General features: G+C 42.6%; 1 protein-coding gene across 1 annotated transcript in view; it reads left to right on the top strand.

Annotated features, from left to right (window-relative positions):
* Positions 1-18,511, top strand: part of LOC139445683 (uncharacterized) — a 180,626-nt gene extending 162,115 nt beyond the window's left edge. Inside the window, exons 6-10 of the mRNA XM_071226872.1 lie at positions 7,271-7,365; positions 11,486-11,566; positions 13,192-13,398; positions 14,278-14,629; positions 15,266-18,511. Of these exons, the coding sequence (XP_071082973.1) occupies positions 7,271-7,365; positions 11,486-11,566; positions 13,192-13,398; positions 14,278-14,629; positions 15,266-15,453 (923 nt within the window). The 3' untranslated portion in view covers positions 15,454-18,511. The remainder of the gene's footprint in view (positions 1-7,270; positions 7,366-11,485; positions 11,567-13,191; positions 13,399-14,277; positions 14,630-15,265) is intronic.
* The last annotated feature ends 687 nt before the right edge of the window (positions 18,512-19,198 follow it).

Genomic DNA, 19,198 nt, shown 5'->3' with positions numbered 1-19,198 from the left:
AAACCCAGTTTTTTATTTATCTAAGACAGCAGTGTATTGATTCAGTTTTTTTTCAGAGACTGTCCAGTGATTTAATGGAATTTTACCCATGATCATGATGATAAAGCCTTATATAGCCTCAACTGATGGCCCCTTTTCGTAGCCTGATGGGTCACAGTGAAAAACAATCAGCAATGAAAAAAAGAAAATATCAAAGTTTATGTTTGTTTTATCAAATCCCATTGTTTTAGTTATTTGCAGCACTGCAGTCTGATTAATTATAGTCACAGGAAAGAATCAGGTGTCCTTTAACTTGTTTTGAGGGGTATATTAACCACTTTCAAGCCAAGAATGCTCAGCAAAGAGGAGCTGGCAAGAATATAGATTAACCCCTGGATGATGACGCTCTGCCTAGATCGAAAACCTCCAAGCCTAAAAGGGCAGGGGTAGTTATATATACCTATGAATTTGTCTATCAGTTCGTATGTGCGATCTATAACTTCAAAACTACTGCATTGATTTTGTTCAAACTTGTTGAACATTGTCTATACCAATAGTAAAGGTGCAGAGCGAAGTTCGATTTCGATATTTTTACTTTCTGAAAATGGTTTTTACTTCAACATTTGTGCGACATAACTTGAACACGAATTCATGGATTCTTTTCAAACAGTTTCTGTTCCGATGGGAGAAGTGCAGAGTTTGATTTCGATAAGTCGATTTTATGAGAAAATACTGCTTTTTCCATGTTCTGAACTTGAAGATAATTTTATAGCCCTGACCTAAAAGTCAAGTGTACCGCATCTGCCAAAGCTTGCTGCTGATGCACTTGTGCATCTTTGAATCATGCCATTAGTACGTAATATTTTTGTGCTTTTTAAAAGAAAACAGCTCAAAAGTTAACGCATCAATATATCTCCAATATCAAAACTGTTCTTCAGCTGATGTTGGAGTCGAGGTCTGGGGTATTAGTGTGAGCCCTGCTCACTTTTTGCCTTGTGATTGGTTTTACAATCAGTTTGGACTAAATGTGGACAAAATTACCATTTTGTGCATAAGCAAAGATTAATTGGTTCCTTACTAGGGCTGGGATGGGTAACACGGGTACTCGGGTCGGGTGGGTACTGAGTAGGACCCGGGTACCCATAGGACTACCTGGACCTGTGGTTAGTCATGTGATATATTGTTTAATGGCAAAAATTATCTGGAACTCTATGGTTACACCGTAAGCGTCAAATGTTCATATTTATTTCCGACTATGCACACATTCCATCTGACTATATATGTTTGCATAAAGATAAAACGTCAGTCAACTTCAGTGTATGCCTGACCAGACCATTTTAGACCTGTATCTAAATACATTTTGACAGAAGTACGGTCAAACGTTTCCCAATCGGACATTTTGTACCTTCCTCTTGAGACCCACAGCGGGTACCCGGGTAGGGTCGGTTAATAGGGGGTGGGTACCCGGGTAGTAAATTTGGCCTCGTCTCACCCCTATTCCTTACCATACTTTCCTAATAATTAATTTATACTGGCCTAATCATGCACACTGAAGTAGTGTTTAGGAAAATATTTCTCATCCTTCAATAATAATATTGGTATTTGTTTGCTAAATGGGTTTACGGCTCCACAACTACATCAGTATTTACTCTGGCCAAAAAATAATCATTGCTCTCTACACAGATCTATTTGTGTAAATTATGAAAGCCATCAGAGAATAAGCGTACAAATTACTTCTGTTCCCCTTCACGCACCACACAAGAGGAAACAATTCTCATTTACGCCGCTATCAGTGTTTTGGATTTTAGGATTAACAAAACACTAAGTCCAGGCCTGTGTCCTCTACTCTCATTGTTAGAGATAAACTTGGTAATAGAAGTCACGTTTTCTAAACAAATATTTCTACGCACGATGTCGTTTACATTACTAATCCAATGAAATTCCACCAACATGATGTTGAAGCTCTCATTAATAATCCCCAACTAATGAACAAAGCATGCCAGCGACATAATCCTTGGCTAAATAGCGGCTTTGGACGCGTATCGCGTCGCCATGGCAGGAGAGTGCCGAGATTGATCCTACTGGTTTTTACCCCGTTCTGTGGCCTGTCATGGCTTATTTAGTCATTATCAAATTTCATGCTAGAAAAAACAATATAACATTTTGTCAAGCTGCTCAAATGTATGATCTCCCCCGTAATAACATGAATTGATCTGCATGAACCATCATTTCTCTTGTCGTTGGAGATGTAAGGCAAGATGAGGGGGGGGGGGGGGGGAATTAACAAAAATTCAATTTTGTGTAAGAAAAGTGGTTGTGTCCATGGTTAAACTATGTGGTGTTAGAAACTTGTCTGTCTCGAGACTCTTCAGTACAGACTGAGAGGGAAATATATTTAAAATGTCGAATTTCGTCTTTTGTGCTTCAAATTACTGGTCCCCTTCGAAGGTAACATGCTCAGGAGTACTGTTATTGCATTAAAAGCCTCTTAATCAATGGGTTAGGTTCACACGAGGACTATAACACATAGCTTAACAGAAATCTGGCGCCATCTTGAAAGACTTTTCTCAGCTTCCTGCAGCACCATGGGATTATGGGAAATTGTCTCCCAGCTGTCTAATTGCATGTACCAAGTAACCTCGATCAAAGGCTGGATTAAGACTAGTAACCAAATCTTATAGCTATAATCAACAAGGTAATTAATTTATCAAATATGTAGTTATGTTTGTTAGTACTAAGTCTTGTTGCTGTGGTAGTGATGAGGTGGGATGTGCTCCTGGATGCAGGGTGGGGAGGTGTGTGCTCCTGGATGCAGAGTGGGGTGGGGTTGGGTGTGCTCCTGGATGCAGAGTGGGGTGGGGTTGGGTGTGCTCCTGAATGCAGGATGGGGTGGGGCGTGCTCCTGGATGCAGGGTGGGGTGGGGGGCTGGATGCAGGATGGGGTGGTGTGTGCTCCTGGATGCAGGATGGGGTGGTGTGCTCCTGGATGCAAGGTGGGGAGGGGCGTGCTCCTGGATGCAGGATTTGGTGGGGCGTGCTTCTGGATGCAGGGTGGGGTTGTGCCTGCTCCTGGATGCAGGGTGGGGTGGGGTTGGGTGTGCTCCTGGATGCAGGATCGGGTGGTGTGTGCTCCTGGATGCAGGGGTGGGGTGGGCATGCTCCTGGATGCAGGGTGGGGTTGGGCATGCTCCTGGATGCAGGGTGGGGTGGGGTGTGCTCCTGGATGCAGGGTGGGGTGTGGTGTGCTCCTGGATGCAGGGTGGGGTGGGGTGTGCTCCTGGATACAAGGTAGGGTGGGGGTGAGGTTGTGCATGTGGTTGTTACGATGATGTTCCAACAAGTTTCCCAAAGATTATATGGAATATTTACAAGGAAAGTGAAAGATGTTGGGTTTTTTCTCCAGGCTGTCATACAAAAGTTTCAACATTCATTGAGGTGTTTCCACATCACGTTCTTCTGTATGTATATGGCGGCAGTGTAGCCAAGTGGTGAAAGCATTCGCTCATCACGCCCCAAGGCAGGGTTTGATTCTCCACATGGGTACAATGTATGAAGTCCATTTCTTGTTTCATCCATGAAAAGCAACAAAACTATACTCACTCACTCCTGGTCCAAACTTTATTATTTACAAGCCGTCATGATAGGGCTGGATTATTGCTGACCGAAGCATCACATAACATTCACTTTACTGAGGGGTGGTGGTTTTATCCGCGTATTGTGGCAGATCTTCTCTCCCTTGTGACTTGACACGAAGTAGCTGGTCAGGAAGGGGCACGGTCCACTATTGTCCTCAAGCAGTTCCATTGCAAGTGGACCAAATTGAATCAGCCCTTAATTAGCCAAGCTGTCAGGAGTAGACTGCAAATATTCATCTGCAGTTCCAAATGAAAGTCATTCTCCATGTGCCAATTTATGACATTTAACATTGCTTTCATGGGGCCATCCATAATTGTAGGCTGTGAATTTTTGCTGATATCATTTATCGTCTCATGTCATCTGATATAATAAGGGGTCGTTGCTCTGAAATCCACGAAATAATGTAATGGTCTGCGCATTGATGAAGTTGATCTCATTGGCAAGACGTTCTTTTCAACATATCTTTGTAGGTTCATATGTCGTTTGTAGTGACATTACCAGTAATCAATTCTGTCAATAGTCCTTCAACAATATAAGACAGCCTCTGTAGTCGAGTGGTAGAGCGTCCGCCCAGAGAGCGAAAGGCCCAGGGTTCAATCCCCGGCCGCGTCATGGCAAAAGATGTTAAAAGAGGGTACTTGTTGTTACCCTGTCTGGCACTTGACATTAAGGGACTAAAACACGCACTGGTCAGCGCTGAGTCAGTATACTGTGTCTGAGTGGGATATCCATGTTGAACTGCAGTGGGCTAGCACTATTAAAATCGGCATTAGTCTGGACAAGTGCAAGCAAGCGATGTTAAACCTCACCACCTCCCAACAATATAATAAAGTGATCAGGCTTCTCAGAAGATTTTTCTGGTCTGAGCATATCAGTTACTTAAGTTTTCTTTGTTTTGTGATTTAAGATTGATTAAACTATCCAAATTGACCAATCACGTCTCATAATATATATTCCGCCTGTCTGGTAACCTAGTGGTTTAAGTGTTCATTCATCATGGCGATGGCCTGTGTGTGATTTTTCACATGAGTGCAATGTGTCCCCAATGTGATATTGAAAAATAATGCAAGGCTCGGCTTTAGAACCCACGCAGTTCGGCTGTGTGGCACCTGTGTATGGAATCAGATAGAATCAGATAGCATCTGTGTCCCTAGATCCCTGGGGCATGTGAGGGGAACAGTGTGTAGGTGTTGCACCTCAGTGCACTGCAATTGTAGACATGAAGACAGGGATGTCACTGCGTTCATTTGTCAGCCAGGTCAATGCTTGTATTTCTTAGTAGTATCTCACAAGCCAAACTAGGTGGTCCATGTCATCAGCGTTACAGGGTTGTTGGTCCTTGCTGAGACTGTTACAGGGTGGTCCCGTGTTACAGGGTGGTCCATGCCGGGACTTACTGGATGGGCCCATGTTACAGGGTGGTCCCGTGTTACAGGGTGGTCCATACCGGGACTTACTGGATGGTCCCGTGTTACAGGGTGGTCCATGTTACAGGGTGGTCCATGCCGGGACTTACAGGGTGGTCCCGTGTAACAGGGTGGTCCATGCCGGGACTTACTGGATGGTCCCATGTTACAGGGTGGTCCCGTGTTACAGGGTGGTCCATGCCGGGACTTACTGGATGGGCCCATGTTACAAGGTGGTCCCGTGTTACAGGGTGGTCCATGCCGGGACTTACTGGATGGGCCCATGTTACAAGGTGGTCCCGTGTTACAGGGTGGTCCATGCCGGGACTTACTGGATGGGCCCATGTTACAGGGTGGTCCCATGTTACAGGGTGGTCCATGCCGGGACTTACAGGGTGGTCCCGTGTTACAGGGTGGTCCCGTGTTACAGGGTGGTCCGTGCCGGGACTTACTGGATGGGCCCATGTTACAGGATGGTCCCGTGTTACAGGGTGGTCCGTGCCGGGACTTACTGGATGGGCCCATGTTACAAGGTGGTCCTATGTTACAGGGTGGTCAATACCGGGACTTACTGGATGGGCCCATGTTACAGGATGGTCCCGTGTTACAGGGTGGTCCATGCCGGGACTTACTGGATGGGCCCATGTTACAAGGTGGTCCCGTGTTACAGGGTGGTCCATGCCGGGACTTACTGAATGGTCCCATGTTACAGGATGGTCCCGTGTTACAGGGTGGTCCGTGCCGGGACTTACTGGATGGGCCCATGTTACAGGGTGGTCCCGTGTTACGGGGTGGTCCATACCGGCAGTTTCAGTTAAAACTTTTGTCCTTCAATTGATCAAACAGAACTTAAACTGAATATCCCCATCTAATCAGGGGTAGAAACTAACATTTTTAGTCCACTTGTCCTTGTAATGACAACATATAGCAAAACCCTTATTAATGGCAAATTTCTACTAGTCCTTATGATACCTTAACTATTGGGCACTTTTGCAAGGACTACAGGACTAGTGCCGGTTTCTATCACTGATCTTGTCAGTTTTGGAAAATCAGCTCAAACTTTGTCAGCACTAAAAACCTAACAATCAGTATACGATAATATGAACAAATATGGTTTTAGATATTGTTTAGTGAAGGAAGACTGCTTTTGATTTTTGATGTGGTGGGATATTTCAAACGTACAAAGTGAGAATGATTGATATGTTGCATATTGTTGATTGATTACAGAACCTCTGGACATTTTTTTCAATTTTTATAAAACAAAGACTTTACATAGACATCAATATCTGATGTGTAGATTGGATGAATTGAGATGCGAGCAGTTCAGTCTTAATCTTGATTGCCGGAAGTTATTCACACGAGACACTTCTCGCATCAAGCATACTTATTACACTCATCAGGTACCTATTGTCAAGTGTGGTTCAGAAAATGAAATCTCTTGACATATTCAGTATGATGAGGTGAGGTTAAATGTCGCGTCTAAGATTATTGCACTTATATAGCGACGCGCATGTACGTGTGTGTGGCTGCTTGTACTAGTCCGGACTGATGCTGATTTTATAGTGCTAGCACACTGAGATACCATGCCGCAGTTTAACATGAATACCCTACTCAGACACAGTATACTGACTCTGAGCTGACCAGTCCTTGTTTTTCTAGACCCTTATTGCCGAGCACCGACAGGGTAACAACAAGTACCATCCATTAACATCTTTTGGTATGACGCGGCTGGGGATCAAACCCTGGACCTTCCGCTCTCCGTGCAAATGCTCTACCACTAGACAATTGAGGCAGTTATTCAATATCAAATGATATCAGGCTTGATGGTGATCACCATCAGCTGGTTAGTTAATCTACTTCTTGGTTGGTTGGTTTGTTGTTAAACGCCGCACTCAGCAATATTCCAGCCATATGACGGCGGTCTGTAAATAATTGAGTCTGGACCAGACAATCCAGGCTTTACATCATGCGCATACATCTACGCAGCTGGGATACGATGACATGCATCAACCAAGACAGTGAGTCTGACCACCGGATCCCGTTAGTCGCCTCTTACAGTTAATCTATTGAAACCGACAGTATGAATGATATGTTAGCCACAAAATTATTTTGTTTATTTGTGTATGGCTTACACATTACATCATGGTAATTCTTGGAATTTAGAGGAGTTACTGCATCAATATGTACAACCTTAACTGATTTTACCTGACTGAAGATGTGAGACTGTATTACTACCAATGTTGTTGCAGGTCACGTGGGAGCAGAGACGTTGTGGACAACGTTGAGAGGGGAATCAGAGTCCAAACTCCTCAAAGAAGATGGAAGATTCCCTCATGACCTGAAGGTAACACTGTTGTTCATCGCATACACACTGGCTGTACACTGTTGTACACATGACCTGAAGGTAACACTGTTGTTCATCACATACACACTGGCTGTACACTGTTGTACACATGACCTGAAGGTAACACTGTTGTTCATCACATACACACTGGCTGTACACTGTTGTACACATGACCTGAAGGTAACACTGTTGTTCATCTCATAAACACTGGCTGTACACTGTTGTAAACATGACCTGAAGGTAACACTGTTGTTCATCACATACACACTGGCTGTACACTGTTGTACACATGACCTGAAGGTAACACTGTTGTTCATCACATACACACTGGCTGTACACTGTTGTACACATGACCTGAAGGTAACACTGTTGTTCTTCACATACACACTGGCTGTACACTGTTGTTCTTCACATACACACTGGCTGTACACTGTTGTACACATGACCTGAAGGTAACACTGTTGTTCTTCACATACACACTGGCTGTACACTGTTGTTCTTCACATACACACTGGCTGTACACTGTTGTACACATGACCTGAAGGTAATAGAACAAATTCCTTCAGGTCATGTTTGCAATGTGAAATTCTTTGTGTGAACTCACTCTTTGGTAGAAGCCATGACATCACATACTAATAAATTCAATAATAAAAACCAATTTTATATATAATTAATGCAGTAATTCCGAGATTAAAGTATTAAAGTAAGCTGACGATTTTAGCCACTATTTGAAACCAGAGTCGAGTGACATTTAAAATTATTTAGCTAATAACTGTCCATACAGTAACTTTGTTTATTGTTTAACGCCACACTCAGCAATATTCTCGCTATATGATGGCGGTCTGTAAATAATTGAGTCTGGACCAGACAATCCAGTGATTGACATCAGATTGATCCATCCAATTGTGATACGATGACATCTATCAACCAAGTCAGCGAGTCTGACCACCCGATCCCGTTAGTCGCCTCTTACAACAAGCAGTAAATTTTTACTGCAAGCATGGGTTGTTGAAGACCTATTCTACCCCGGATCCACAGTCACTACTGAAAATGGTCCCAAGGGCTAAGTTCCGTCAGGTAGACTCCAGTTGTGGCACAGATTAATACAGGTGGTACACCTCAGCTCACAAACTTTACTTGTTAAGCATCGCAGCATTGCAGCTTTGCAGGTGGAGTTCACAAGCTGAATGAATGGCTTATAGGTCATAACCTCTCAAAATTTGCCAAACACTGAGAATACAGTGTTCAGCGCTTGTGTTTATATATTTTTTCTGTTCAACAAACTATTTATGCCCATCTTCAGCATGAATAAACTTGACAAACAGTTGTGCATGCACTGTGGTGGGCGAGCTCATTGAGGTAACGGCGGCCAACAGAGGCTGCCTTCTACCCAGGTCGACCTCGGTTCTCAGAGCTGCGTTGGACTACAGCCCCGGGCGATAATGGAATATTTTTTCAATGAACTTCTAACAAGCCAGTACAGGCATTCCACGAAGCACCACGTAAAGTCAATAAACAGTGGTGTTATTAACATGTGGTATGATGTTCTAAAATATTTACTCATAAGCAATGAAAACACTACACATCAATAACGAACCACATATTTCTAAAGATGAACTTGTCAGCGAATATTCAAGCTTATCCTAAGGAAGTTGTGCTGTGAATAGCATTATGAATCTCCCCTAACCATGGCCTCCTTGAGAAATCATGTCAGTTTGCATTTCTGCTACAATGATCAATACTTGTCAGTCAATGTCAGATGTTAAACGATTATTATTGGTTTTTGGAAACCATTCCATCTATGGATGATGATGATGAAGATGATGATGAAATGGTGGTGATTGACTGACCCAGTTTTCCCCCCCTTGAGAACTCTCCATCTTTGGGATGTCGCCTCCAGCATTGTCTTTTCCAGCAGCTCGGTCATTGACCTCCCCAGATTTGGGGCTCGTGAATGAAGAAAGATTTTATTTCAGTTCAAATCAAAGAAATTTGGGGGCCCTTTTATTGAAAAGAATTGGCAATCCAAAAAGTATTTAATCTGTGGAGTGGAGTGATTCCTGTTAGAAGAATTACAGAACTAATCAATTCTGGTGAAACAGATTTTGTGAACAGGCTAACACAAATACCGGAGATGAATCGCCTTGTCGTCCATTTTTCTGAGTGAAGTTCAACAAGCCTGGTATAGAGAGTACCAGATGCACACTGCTTATCCCATATCAAACAAGGTCTACATCAACCAGGTGTAAGTGTAGTACAGCAAGCCTGGTATGGGGAATAATAGATGCACACTGCTGATCCCACATCAAACAGGATCTATATCAACCAGGTCTAAGTGTAGTACAGCAAGCCTGGGGAATACTAGATGCACACTGCTGATCCCACATCAAACAGGGTCTATATCAACCAGGTCAAACTTTAGTACAAAAAGCCTGGTATAGAGAGTACCAGATGCACACTGCTTATCCCACATCAAACAAGGTCTATATCAACCAGGTAGAAGTGTTGTACGACAAGCCTGGTATAGAGAGTACCAGATGCACACTGCTGATCCCACATCAAACAAGGTCTATATCAACCAGGTAGAAGTGTAGTACGACAAGCCTGGTATGGGGAATGCCAGTTGCAGATAGATTAGGAGGTATCATGTGTATGCAATGTGAAATCAGTGTTAAAATTGTGATCATTTCTTAGCGATTAAAGCAACATGTTTGTTGGATGTTTCCAATTTCAGTGTGGTCTGATAAAAACCATAATTAAATACTTTTTATCCCCAAAAATACTTAATAAAGAGCTGCCAGAGAAACACTTATCTTTTTCAAAATTTTAGGTTTTGATAATAAGATGTACAAACGCAGTGTTTAATTTATCATCAAGACAGTGTCCGGATGACAAATGCTGAATAGTCAATGAAGGATATGAAATATATTTTTGTAATTTGAGTGAGTTTGGTTTTACGCCGCTTTTAGCAATATCATGGCGGGGGACACCAGAAATGGGCTTCACACATTGTACCCATGTCGGGATTCGAACCCGGGGCTTCGGCGTGACGAGCGAACGCTTTAACCACTAGGCTACCCGACCGCCCTTTTTTGTAATTTGAAATAATGTTGCCAGGTTTTAAGGTGATGTGTTGATACCCAAAAACTGTTCCTTCAGCATTTAGTTAATCTCTGAGTAATCTGGTCCAGTCAGACTAGTAGTTCATAGTTCAAGCAATACAAGGATTTATCTGGGATTCCAAACCAAGTGCCCTTGACAGGCAAATTGGGGAAAAATAACTACTTTTTGAGAAAATGATATTAAAAAGTTAATATGAATCTATTATTTTAATGTAATACCTCTTCCTCCATATTGGTCCTGATCCGTATGAAAGAAGTCACCTCCACACAGCCATATCTGTTTCAACATTTTGCCATAAATTTTGTTGTTCAAATTCTGCATGTTTACTGACATTTGCTGCAGACTTTGGGTGGAATATTGGCCTCTGATCACATGTAGATGAATCCTTGTACACCCATGGGGACTCCAGGTTAGAGAATTGGTCTGTACAATGTGGTCAGACTCGGGGACTTGGCTGAGTACGTGTCATCCCCCCCATCCGACAGCATGAATCATTGCTCACAATATTGATCACTGGATTGTCAGGTCCAGTTCTTTTTACAGGCCATCATCATATAGCTGGAATATTGCTGAGTGCGGCTTTAAGAAACAAACAAACAAACAAACGATCAATCCCTGTACTGATCCACACTGGTGTCGTGTATCGGACATTGTCAGCCCAAGATATCAAGCATTGGGTATCTCGGAACAATGGCTGCATAGTTTTAATACGTTTGGCAATAAGATGAGCAGGTGGACCTTGGATGACTGTTCCTTCTGACAAGCCCTCCATCAAGCATCAGTTTTGTTCAGTCTTCATACTTTCTGTACTGCATTGTGTAGCTTTGATGTTCCAGACAACAACATAGTGCCTTTCATTTTGCCAACAGACCTGAACTTAAATCATAAAGTATTCTCAGTAAGCCAGTGGTGTAATATTATAATAATCCACAAAGACAACATAATTCTCCTGAGCTTGTATGACATGTTCGCTAATGTGTATGTTTTGTGTGTGCAGGATGCGTACAGTGCCTTTGTGCGGGAGTCACTCACCCTGGGTCGACAGCCAGTAACACGGAACTACACAGCCACAGATGATGTATGTTTGCCTGTCACTCTCGTCTGACCCCCACGACCCTCCCCGACTCCAACTACAACCCCTTCAAACACTAACTACAATACCCTACCCTAACTACCACACCCACCACACCCAGAAAAATACAGAACAACTAAATGCCCCTAATTTCTTCTACCTATCTGGGGCGGTCGGGTAGCCTAGTGGTTAAAGCGTTCGCTCGTCACGCCGAAGACCCGGGTTCGATTCCCGACATGGGTACAATGTGTGAAGCCCATTTCTGGTGTCCCCCGCCGTGATATTGCTGGAATATTGCTAAAAGCGGCGTAAAACCATACTCACTCACCAATTCTACCTATCATCCCCTCAATTCCAACAAATACACACCCCCAACTACTACCTTCCTCCCCCACAAAAAAAAAAGTCTAAATTAATCTCATATCAAATCAAGTAGTTTACAAATCATTAATAAGCTTCAAGCTAGAATGGAATATGTATCTTGATGCAAAGCTCTTTAAAAGAAATCACTTCCTGGTTTAAAAACACATTTGGACATAGTAGGGCAGATATGGGTGTGGTGGTTTGCCCAGTGAACGTAGCATGTGAACATTCAGAAGACACAGAATATATTTCACACCTGGGTACTTGAGGTTAAGCAAGTTCTTTCAATATATCCACCAGCATGGTATAAAGTAACTTCAAGCCAGACCCACAGAAAGCAAGACAGCTGGCCCAGTGTTGTCTGGATCTGAAGCTTGGTGGGCAGAGTTGTGTCCCTTAGCTGTCAAGATTAAAAGCTCCTTTCCAGCATGAGACACCATTACGCCCCCGGTATCATCACTGCCAGAAGTGTGGCAGAGGCCATTACAAGAATCTTGAAAATTGTACTATTTCTCAAATGAATTGGCATTTGCAATCTTGAATTAATCTGATCGAAGAAACAGAATGCCGCCAACTTCCCCTGACATTATCACTATACTATTTACATGATAGTTGAAATGAAGTAGAAATTCAAATTGATAGATAAACAAAACAATTTAGATGAGGGAAGTGTGTTGTGAAAGTCAACACACCTGTTTTTAAACAAAACAGTCAGATGGTTGTGAGTTCAGCTCCATACATGGTTGGAGGCCACCTAGCACTGTAGGGAGCTGTGACTGGTGACAATAGTATGGAGAGTTCTGTCAAGAGGCTGAGTGGATCTTGACCAGATTCCCCAGTCTTGGGCTCATTTGCCCTGATGATCCCTCCTACAACAGCACCACATTTCCCTGTAAATTTGTGTCTGCTGCTTTCAAATATGTCCCGTGGGGAACCTCGACACTGAGCTGGTTACAGTGTAGAACCTTGCTGACTTTGTACATAGACAAGGTTCAAAATTAATATAACTCTGCTAGTTCAAAATCAGTACTATTCACTATTCAGGAACAATTTATTTACTTGGGGACTACCACTTTTACAATTAGATTGATGGAACTCTGTAGCAGATGACTTTACAGACTGGTGAAATAAGGTTTCTAATTTGGTATAGATCACTGCACATGCTAGCCTTTACTTGATTATTTACAGGCTGATATGTTATGGCTGGAATATTCTCCTTCAGGATTCTCAGACATGTCATAATTGTGTTGCCTTTCGTCATGATTCAGGTGCCAGACATGAAGAAATTGCTTGACCAGAAACTGCTGTACAACATACGCAAGTACCGGCACAAGACTGGCATCATGTACCGGTCCTCCCAGGCCAACAACGACCGCACCAACATCCTCCTCTTCAACAACCCACTCCCAGACATCACCGACGGGGACAAGGACAACATCGCCAGATACATGCCGTCTTGGGTGGAGAGTATGTCAGTAAGTGGACTAAACATTTCTGTGGGTGCTCCAGGATAGTACTGGTCCCAACAACCCATGTCTGTCCTACAAGACGACTAAATGGATCGGTGGTCAGGCTCCGTGACTGGATCCTTAGTCCCAACAACCCGTGTCTGTCCTACAAGACGACTAAATGGATCGGTGGTCAGACTCAGTGACAGTTTATAGTGTCATCATACCAAACCATTTTAAACGTTGTGATATCAATCACTGGTTCAGAGGCTGCAGGATTACAAGTAATGTATTTTCCTCAATTTTGTTTAGGATGCTTTGCACATTTTAATGTTTGTTTCAATTTAAAATGTATCAGTTCCATGGTAAGGTGGAAACATTTGCAAGCAGTCAGTTACATTTAGTGTCAACCTTAACACTTACCACACTCTCCTTATGAAATGTTTAGAAGTGCATATGAGTGAGTGAGTGAGTTTGATTTTAGCAATATTCTAGCAATATCATGGCGGGGGACACCAGACATGTACCCATGTCGGGAAATGAACCCTGGTTTTCGGCATGACGTGCAAACGCTTTAACCACTAGGCTACCCAACCACCCTGAGGCCAGAAGTACATAAGAACTTTCAGTAATTAAGTAACATAACTGAAATCATAGAATCTAACAATATTTTCAGGTTATCAAGAGCTGTTTCTTTACAGCAGATGCAAGCATCAGGACCGTTACTGACAGTGGTAGAACTGAACTTGAAAACAAATGAAATACGCATAAAAAATGAAATTCTACTGACATCAGAATACTTTTAACTTGAGACAATAGGCTAGTGCTGATTGCTATCCTTGGTAGATGATCAGTTCTGTAATGGAGGTTTACAGTGGAAAAAACTTAAATGTGTCTTAATTCCAGGATACATCGGAACCAGAGTATGTGAAATGGTTGACAAGCAGAACCCAGAGGATGCTAGCAGATGACACCTCCGACACCAGCCTCCATCTCACAGCAGATGGAAAGGAGCATGACACATTCCCCGCCCCAGCAGACACCATCCTGCCACCGCCCAGACAGACGGCCAGAGACAAGTTCAAGCTGCAGTTCCTCACTGAGAAGGAAACTCAGGTCCCCGGGGAGTTCGCACGGAAGTTCCGTGAGCAGAGAGAACGGAAGGACCTGCCAACTGCTCACAGCCGCATGCCATCCGTCAAAGCTCAGTCCAGCTTGGGTTTCATGGAGTCTCGGTTGTCCGATCCTGAGGAGAGAGGTACGCATGTCCTCCTTTTGCGTTCATTATTAGCTGTCGAACAATTCATGTGTCATCTTCTTTCACACCACTTGTAGGGCCCATGTACCTAGATCTGGTCTCCACAAGGGTGATTCAGAGGCAGATTAGATCCCCAGTTTCCTGTGAAACACAGTCTCCTAAATTTGTTTCTGGAGTATGGTCTCCAGAAGCTGTTCCCCCTGATTAGGTTCCCAGTACCCACATCTGGTCGCCAGGGGGGTGATTCCAAGGCAGGCGAGGTCTCCAGAACCCTGCAGCCAGTGTTCGAAGAAAAAAAATAATACCAGGCTGCCATCAGGGACCACAGACTTTAGAGGCTGCAGGCCCTGACAAAACCCTTCAGGACCTCACTAAAAAAACTGCAATGTAGTGTGATAAATAAATTGACACGCAAATTTAGGGCAGGCCATAAAGACCCATACAAATTTGAAAGTACAGGCCTGGCACGAGATCAACCTGCCACGGGCCTACAGGCAGGCGTTTACTTCGAACACTGCCTGCACCACTTCACCCCTTCCTCCCAAATCATGCTGACATGCTGTGATATATATAACTAACATACTGTTCTGAGCCATGTTAAACACACCTCACTGTACAACTGGTGTTTTCTTCCAGGATCTGCCCAGGGGCTACAGCGGTCTACAACCGATACAACTAAACTGGACATGATTCGTCGCTTCACCTCGGACTGGCAGCCCCTCAGCATGACTGCACTGGTGGAGTATAAACAACAAGTGGCCACCGAGGGAGATGGCGACTTTCAACATGGACGCATGACGATGTGGCCAGTCATGTCATCCTAATCAATGGACGCATGGGACCGTCATGGTCACTACACATATAAACGCAACTTGACATTGTGAATATTAGCTTATGTAATACTGTATTCAACAAAGTATTATCCCAGTATTATATTTCTACTTTTGCATATAGTGTAAACAAGTGTTAGTAATTTTATGCTTATATCCAGCCATTTTTTCAAGCCATTCCTTCACTTGTTCAATACTCTGTTCCTAAATATTTGTTCTTAACGGTAGATTGGAGAATATTTTCTTCATTACTCGTGATTTGAAGCAAATGTTTTCAACAGATTTTAATTGTAGTATAATTTATTTATATTGACAGTTGCAGTAAATGTTTTGTTTTTTATCACACATATTACTTCTTTCGTGTTGGCAGAATTTAAACGTTGCTTTTCATTTTATGTAATTTTTCACATTTCATTTTTTTGGAGTCGACAGATTCATAAGCCATGTTTGTAGATAAAAGTCTGACCTACATATTCCTGTTATGTATGTTGAGTATATTCTATATGAGCCAAAACAACAGTTTGTAGAGATGCCAAGCTGCAGTGCAACCAGTGAGAGTTGAGGCAAGGACACGACCGCAGATGCACACAGCGATGCCAACCCACATTGGAGGCAGCTAGGAATATTGGGGCTAGTTGGGGTCTAAATTAGTAATTTATCAAGTAAAAAAGTAATAATTGTTAGCTTAATTGACAGTTCGGTGTTGATAAAAACAAATCATCATTTTCATTGTATTTTATCACCCAAACTCCTCAAAATCGAAAAACATTAGCATCACAAGCTAAAACAAGTGAACATTAATTGCTTGTGTGCGAGTGCCTGAGGTCAGGAACGGACCTGAATTACTCGGGATGTTTGGTTTCTTATTGATGGTTGGCATCTCAGTATGCAGGAGTTTCTTTAACCCCAGTGAGCTTTAAAGTTGCATGTTTTGTCCTATTTTGAGTAAACACTTTCACAAGAAGAGTAGACTATTTTTCTTTGATTACATGAATATTTATGCTTATTTGTTATCAAGCTTACTTGCTAACCGTCTGATATATATGCCATTCCAGTTTATGCCATGTTTGCTAGCATTAAACCCCAAAGTATTTGTAAAGCTAACTCAGTAACAATGTGAGAGGTATCTCTTGTTTTCAAGGACATGACATCCCTGTTTATGAAGCAGGGAGAATTGTTGATTGAGGGGAAGTAACTCTTTCCTTCAATTCAGAGGTCGTCCAGGTGTTCCTGCTTTTTATTACCAACAATAGCAACCATATTTGTGTCCTGGAAGTTATTTTGATTTAATCACAGAATCAGTACAGTTTTAATGTTTGTTGCCCATGACAAGCACATTAGGTCATTTATTATAGGGGTGTCAAATGGTTTTGATGACCTATTGTACTGAAAATAATTACCCTCCTGTAATACTTGTCATTTGTATGACCATTTCCGAAAAGACAAATATGAAGTGGTTTTGCATTTTGATTTGGATATGTCCTTTTTTTCATGACCTCCCCAAATATGTGCATTTTAATTACGACTCTCCCTTCCCTTCCCTTCCCTTCCCTCCTACCCCAATAACAAATGACTGATCCCTAAGGTATTGCTTTTTTCCTCAATATGGTATTTACCTTTTTCAAATACCTTAAGCTGAAAATAATTTAGCCTTACAATCTTATTTATCTCAGTTGTTTTATACGTTTCTTGGAACTGCCAGAGCCTAACCGCCCTTTAATGATACATGTAATACAGGATTTACGAGATATTTATAAAAAATTCAATCAATATCATCTTCCATGTAATATTTACAAAAGTGCCATAGAAAAAACTCCTCCTTTAACTGGTACAGGCTTTACTGAACATTCAATAACCTCTAATGACCCTTTGAAAACCCTTTGAAAACAGCGACAGTTTTGGACACCCAGTTGTACCATGTTGTCTTCCTGAACATGTCACAGATTTAGAGGTTTGCCCATGAAACCACGGACCTGCACGCACGCACGCACCAGCCCGTGTCACTGTATGAGTAGCCAACACATGAAGGAGTGCAGAGCAAATACCCCTGTGTGGAGAAGACGGATTTTGCAGATCAGGCAGATTTTTTGGTTGTAAACCAATTTTTGAATGTGTTCCATATTGTTCCCAAGGCATGTGAAAGCTGCATAGAAATCAGCACTAATTTTAACCAAACTGCAAACTTTGGGTGTTTTGAAAAGTTGAAAATTCTGATTTGTAGATCACGCCAGAATCCAGAAATCTCATGAGGGCTCAGGATTCCATACTCATGGATAAAAAAATCTACTCGTGTCAACCTCCTGTTGTGAAATATATCTATCAACATTCTAGCCCTTACTCCATCTGGCATCATACTTGTGATCCAGACTATCAGGAAACAGAATTAGAACATCATGTACATAGATAATACTTAGATATGCATTTGCAATTATTTATTCAGCACCAATAGCAACTTATATTACAATAATTGTATTAGTGTTTAGATTTTATCATGGTTGTTACAGTGTTGTTCATCTGCATACATGATCTATTTGTTATTGTTCTTTGCTTTGAACTGAAAAGCTTCCTGTGATATTTGAAATCTAATTAATATTTTACAGAAAGATTATCTTACCATGCCAAAGATTTGTCCATCAAGAGTTGTCCCCCCTTCCAATGAAAATAACCACACACGTTTAAATAAAAATTGAACCATCTTTTGTTCCCAATTCCATTTAATAAATTTATCAATTTAGAAGGTACTTAAAAGACATAATACATATGTCTTGTGTGCACCTCCCATGCATGACATGAAGTTGTGTAAAGAAAATCAAGTTTGTAAGAATTACTAAAACAATGTCCGTATTGATTCACTGTCAAACTTCTTTTGGAGGTGCATACAGAGTGAAAATAATGTATCAGTTTTGTTTTTATGAGAATTCCTCCGTCCAGTCTTCGAGGCAGGCAGGCAGCGCCCCGCCCGGTATACTGATGTCTGGTGCTAGACACGGCACCCGGCACCACATGTGTACAACACTTCGCACTTGTTATCGGCACTGGTTGATGGGCAATAAAGATGTACAACTCATGGAGTGTCGTGATTATTGCAAGCTAGTCTAGGACAGGCATCTCAGTTGGCATGTGGAACTACTGGTAATGATCGAGTCTTGGTGACCAAATATTGTGAATATTGATTGTACTATATGTCTACAGACCCATGAAGTCCAATGGACACCGTTCACTCATTCTCACTCCCACAAAACAGGCACGATGTCAAGTGGAGACCATTTACACTTACACACCACCTCACTGAATCACCCACACCCACACACACACACACCACATAACTAAATCACCCTCACCCCCACCCACACTCCACCTTAATAAATCACCCCCACCCACACCACACTAAATCACCCCCACCCACACACACCACCTCACTAAATCACCCCCATCCACACACACACCACCTCACTAAATCACCACCACCCCCACCCACACACACCACCTTACTAAATCACCCCCCCACCCACACACACCACACCACCTCACTGAATCACCCCCACCCCCACACACCACCTCACTGAATCACCCACCACCTCACTGAATCACCCCCACCCCCACACACCACCTCACTGAATCACCCTCACCCCCACCCCCACACACCACCTCACTGAATCACCCACACCACCTCACTAAATCACCCCCACCCACACACACCTTACTAAATCACCCCCACGCACACACACCATCTCACTAA

Source organism: Haliotis cracherodii, unplaced genomic scaffold (assembly GCF_022045235.1).
Source record: "Haliotis cracherodii isolate W230 unplaced genomic scaffold, xgHalCrac1.p SCAF_6, whole genome shotgun sequence".
In the NCBI taxonomy this organism is placed as follows: domain Eukaryota; kingdom Metazoa; phylum Mollusca; class Gastropoda; order Lepetellida; family Haliotidae; genus Haliotis; species Haliotis cracherodii.
Note: the sequence above shows the minus strand (reverse complement) of the source record. Positions and strands in the feature narration are given on the sequence as shown.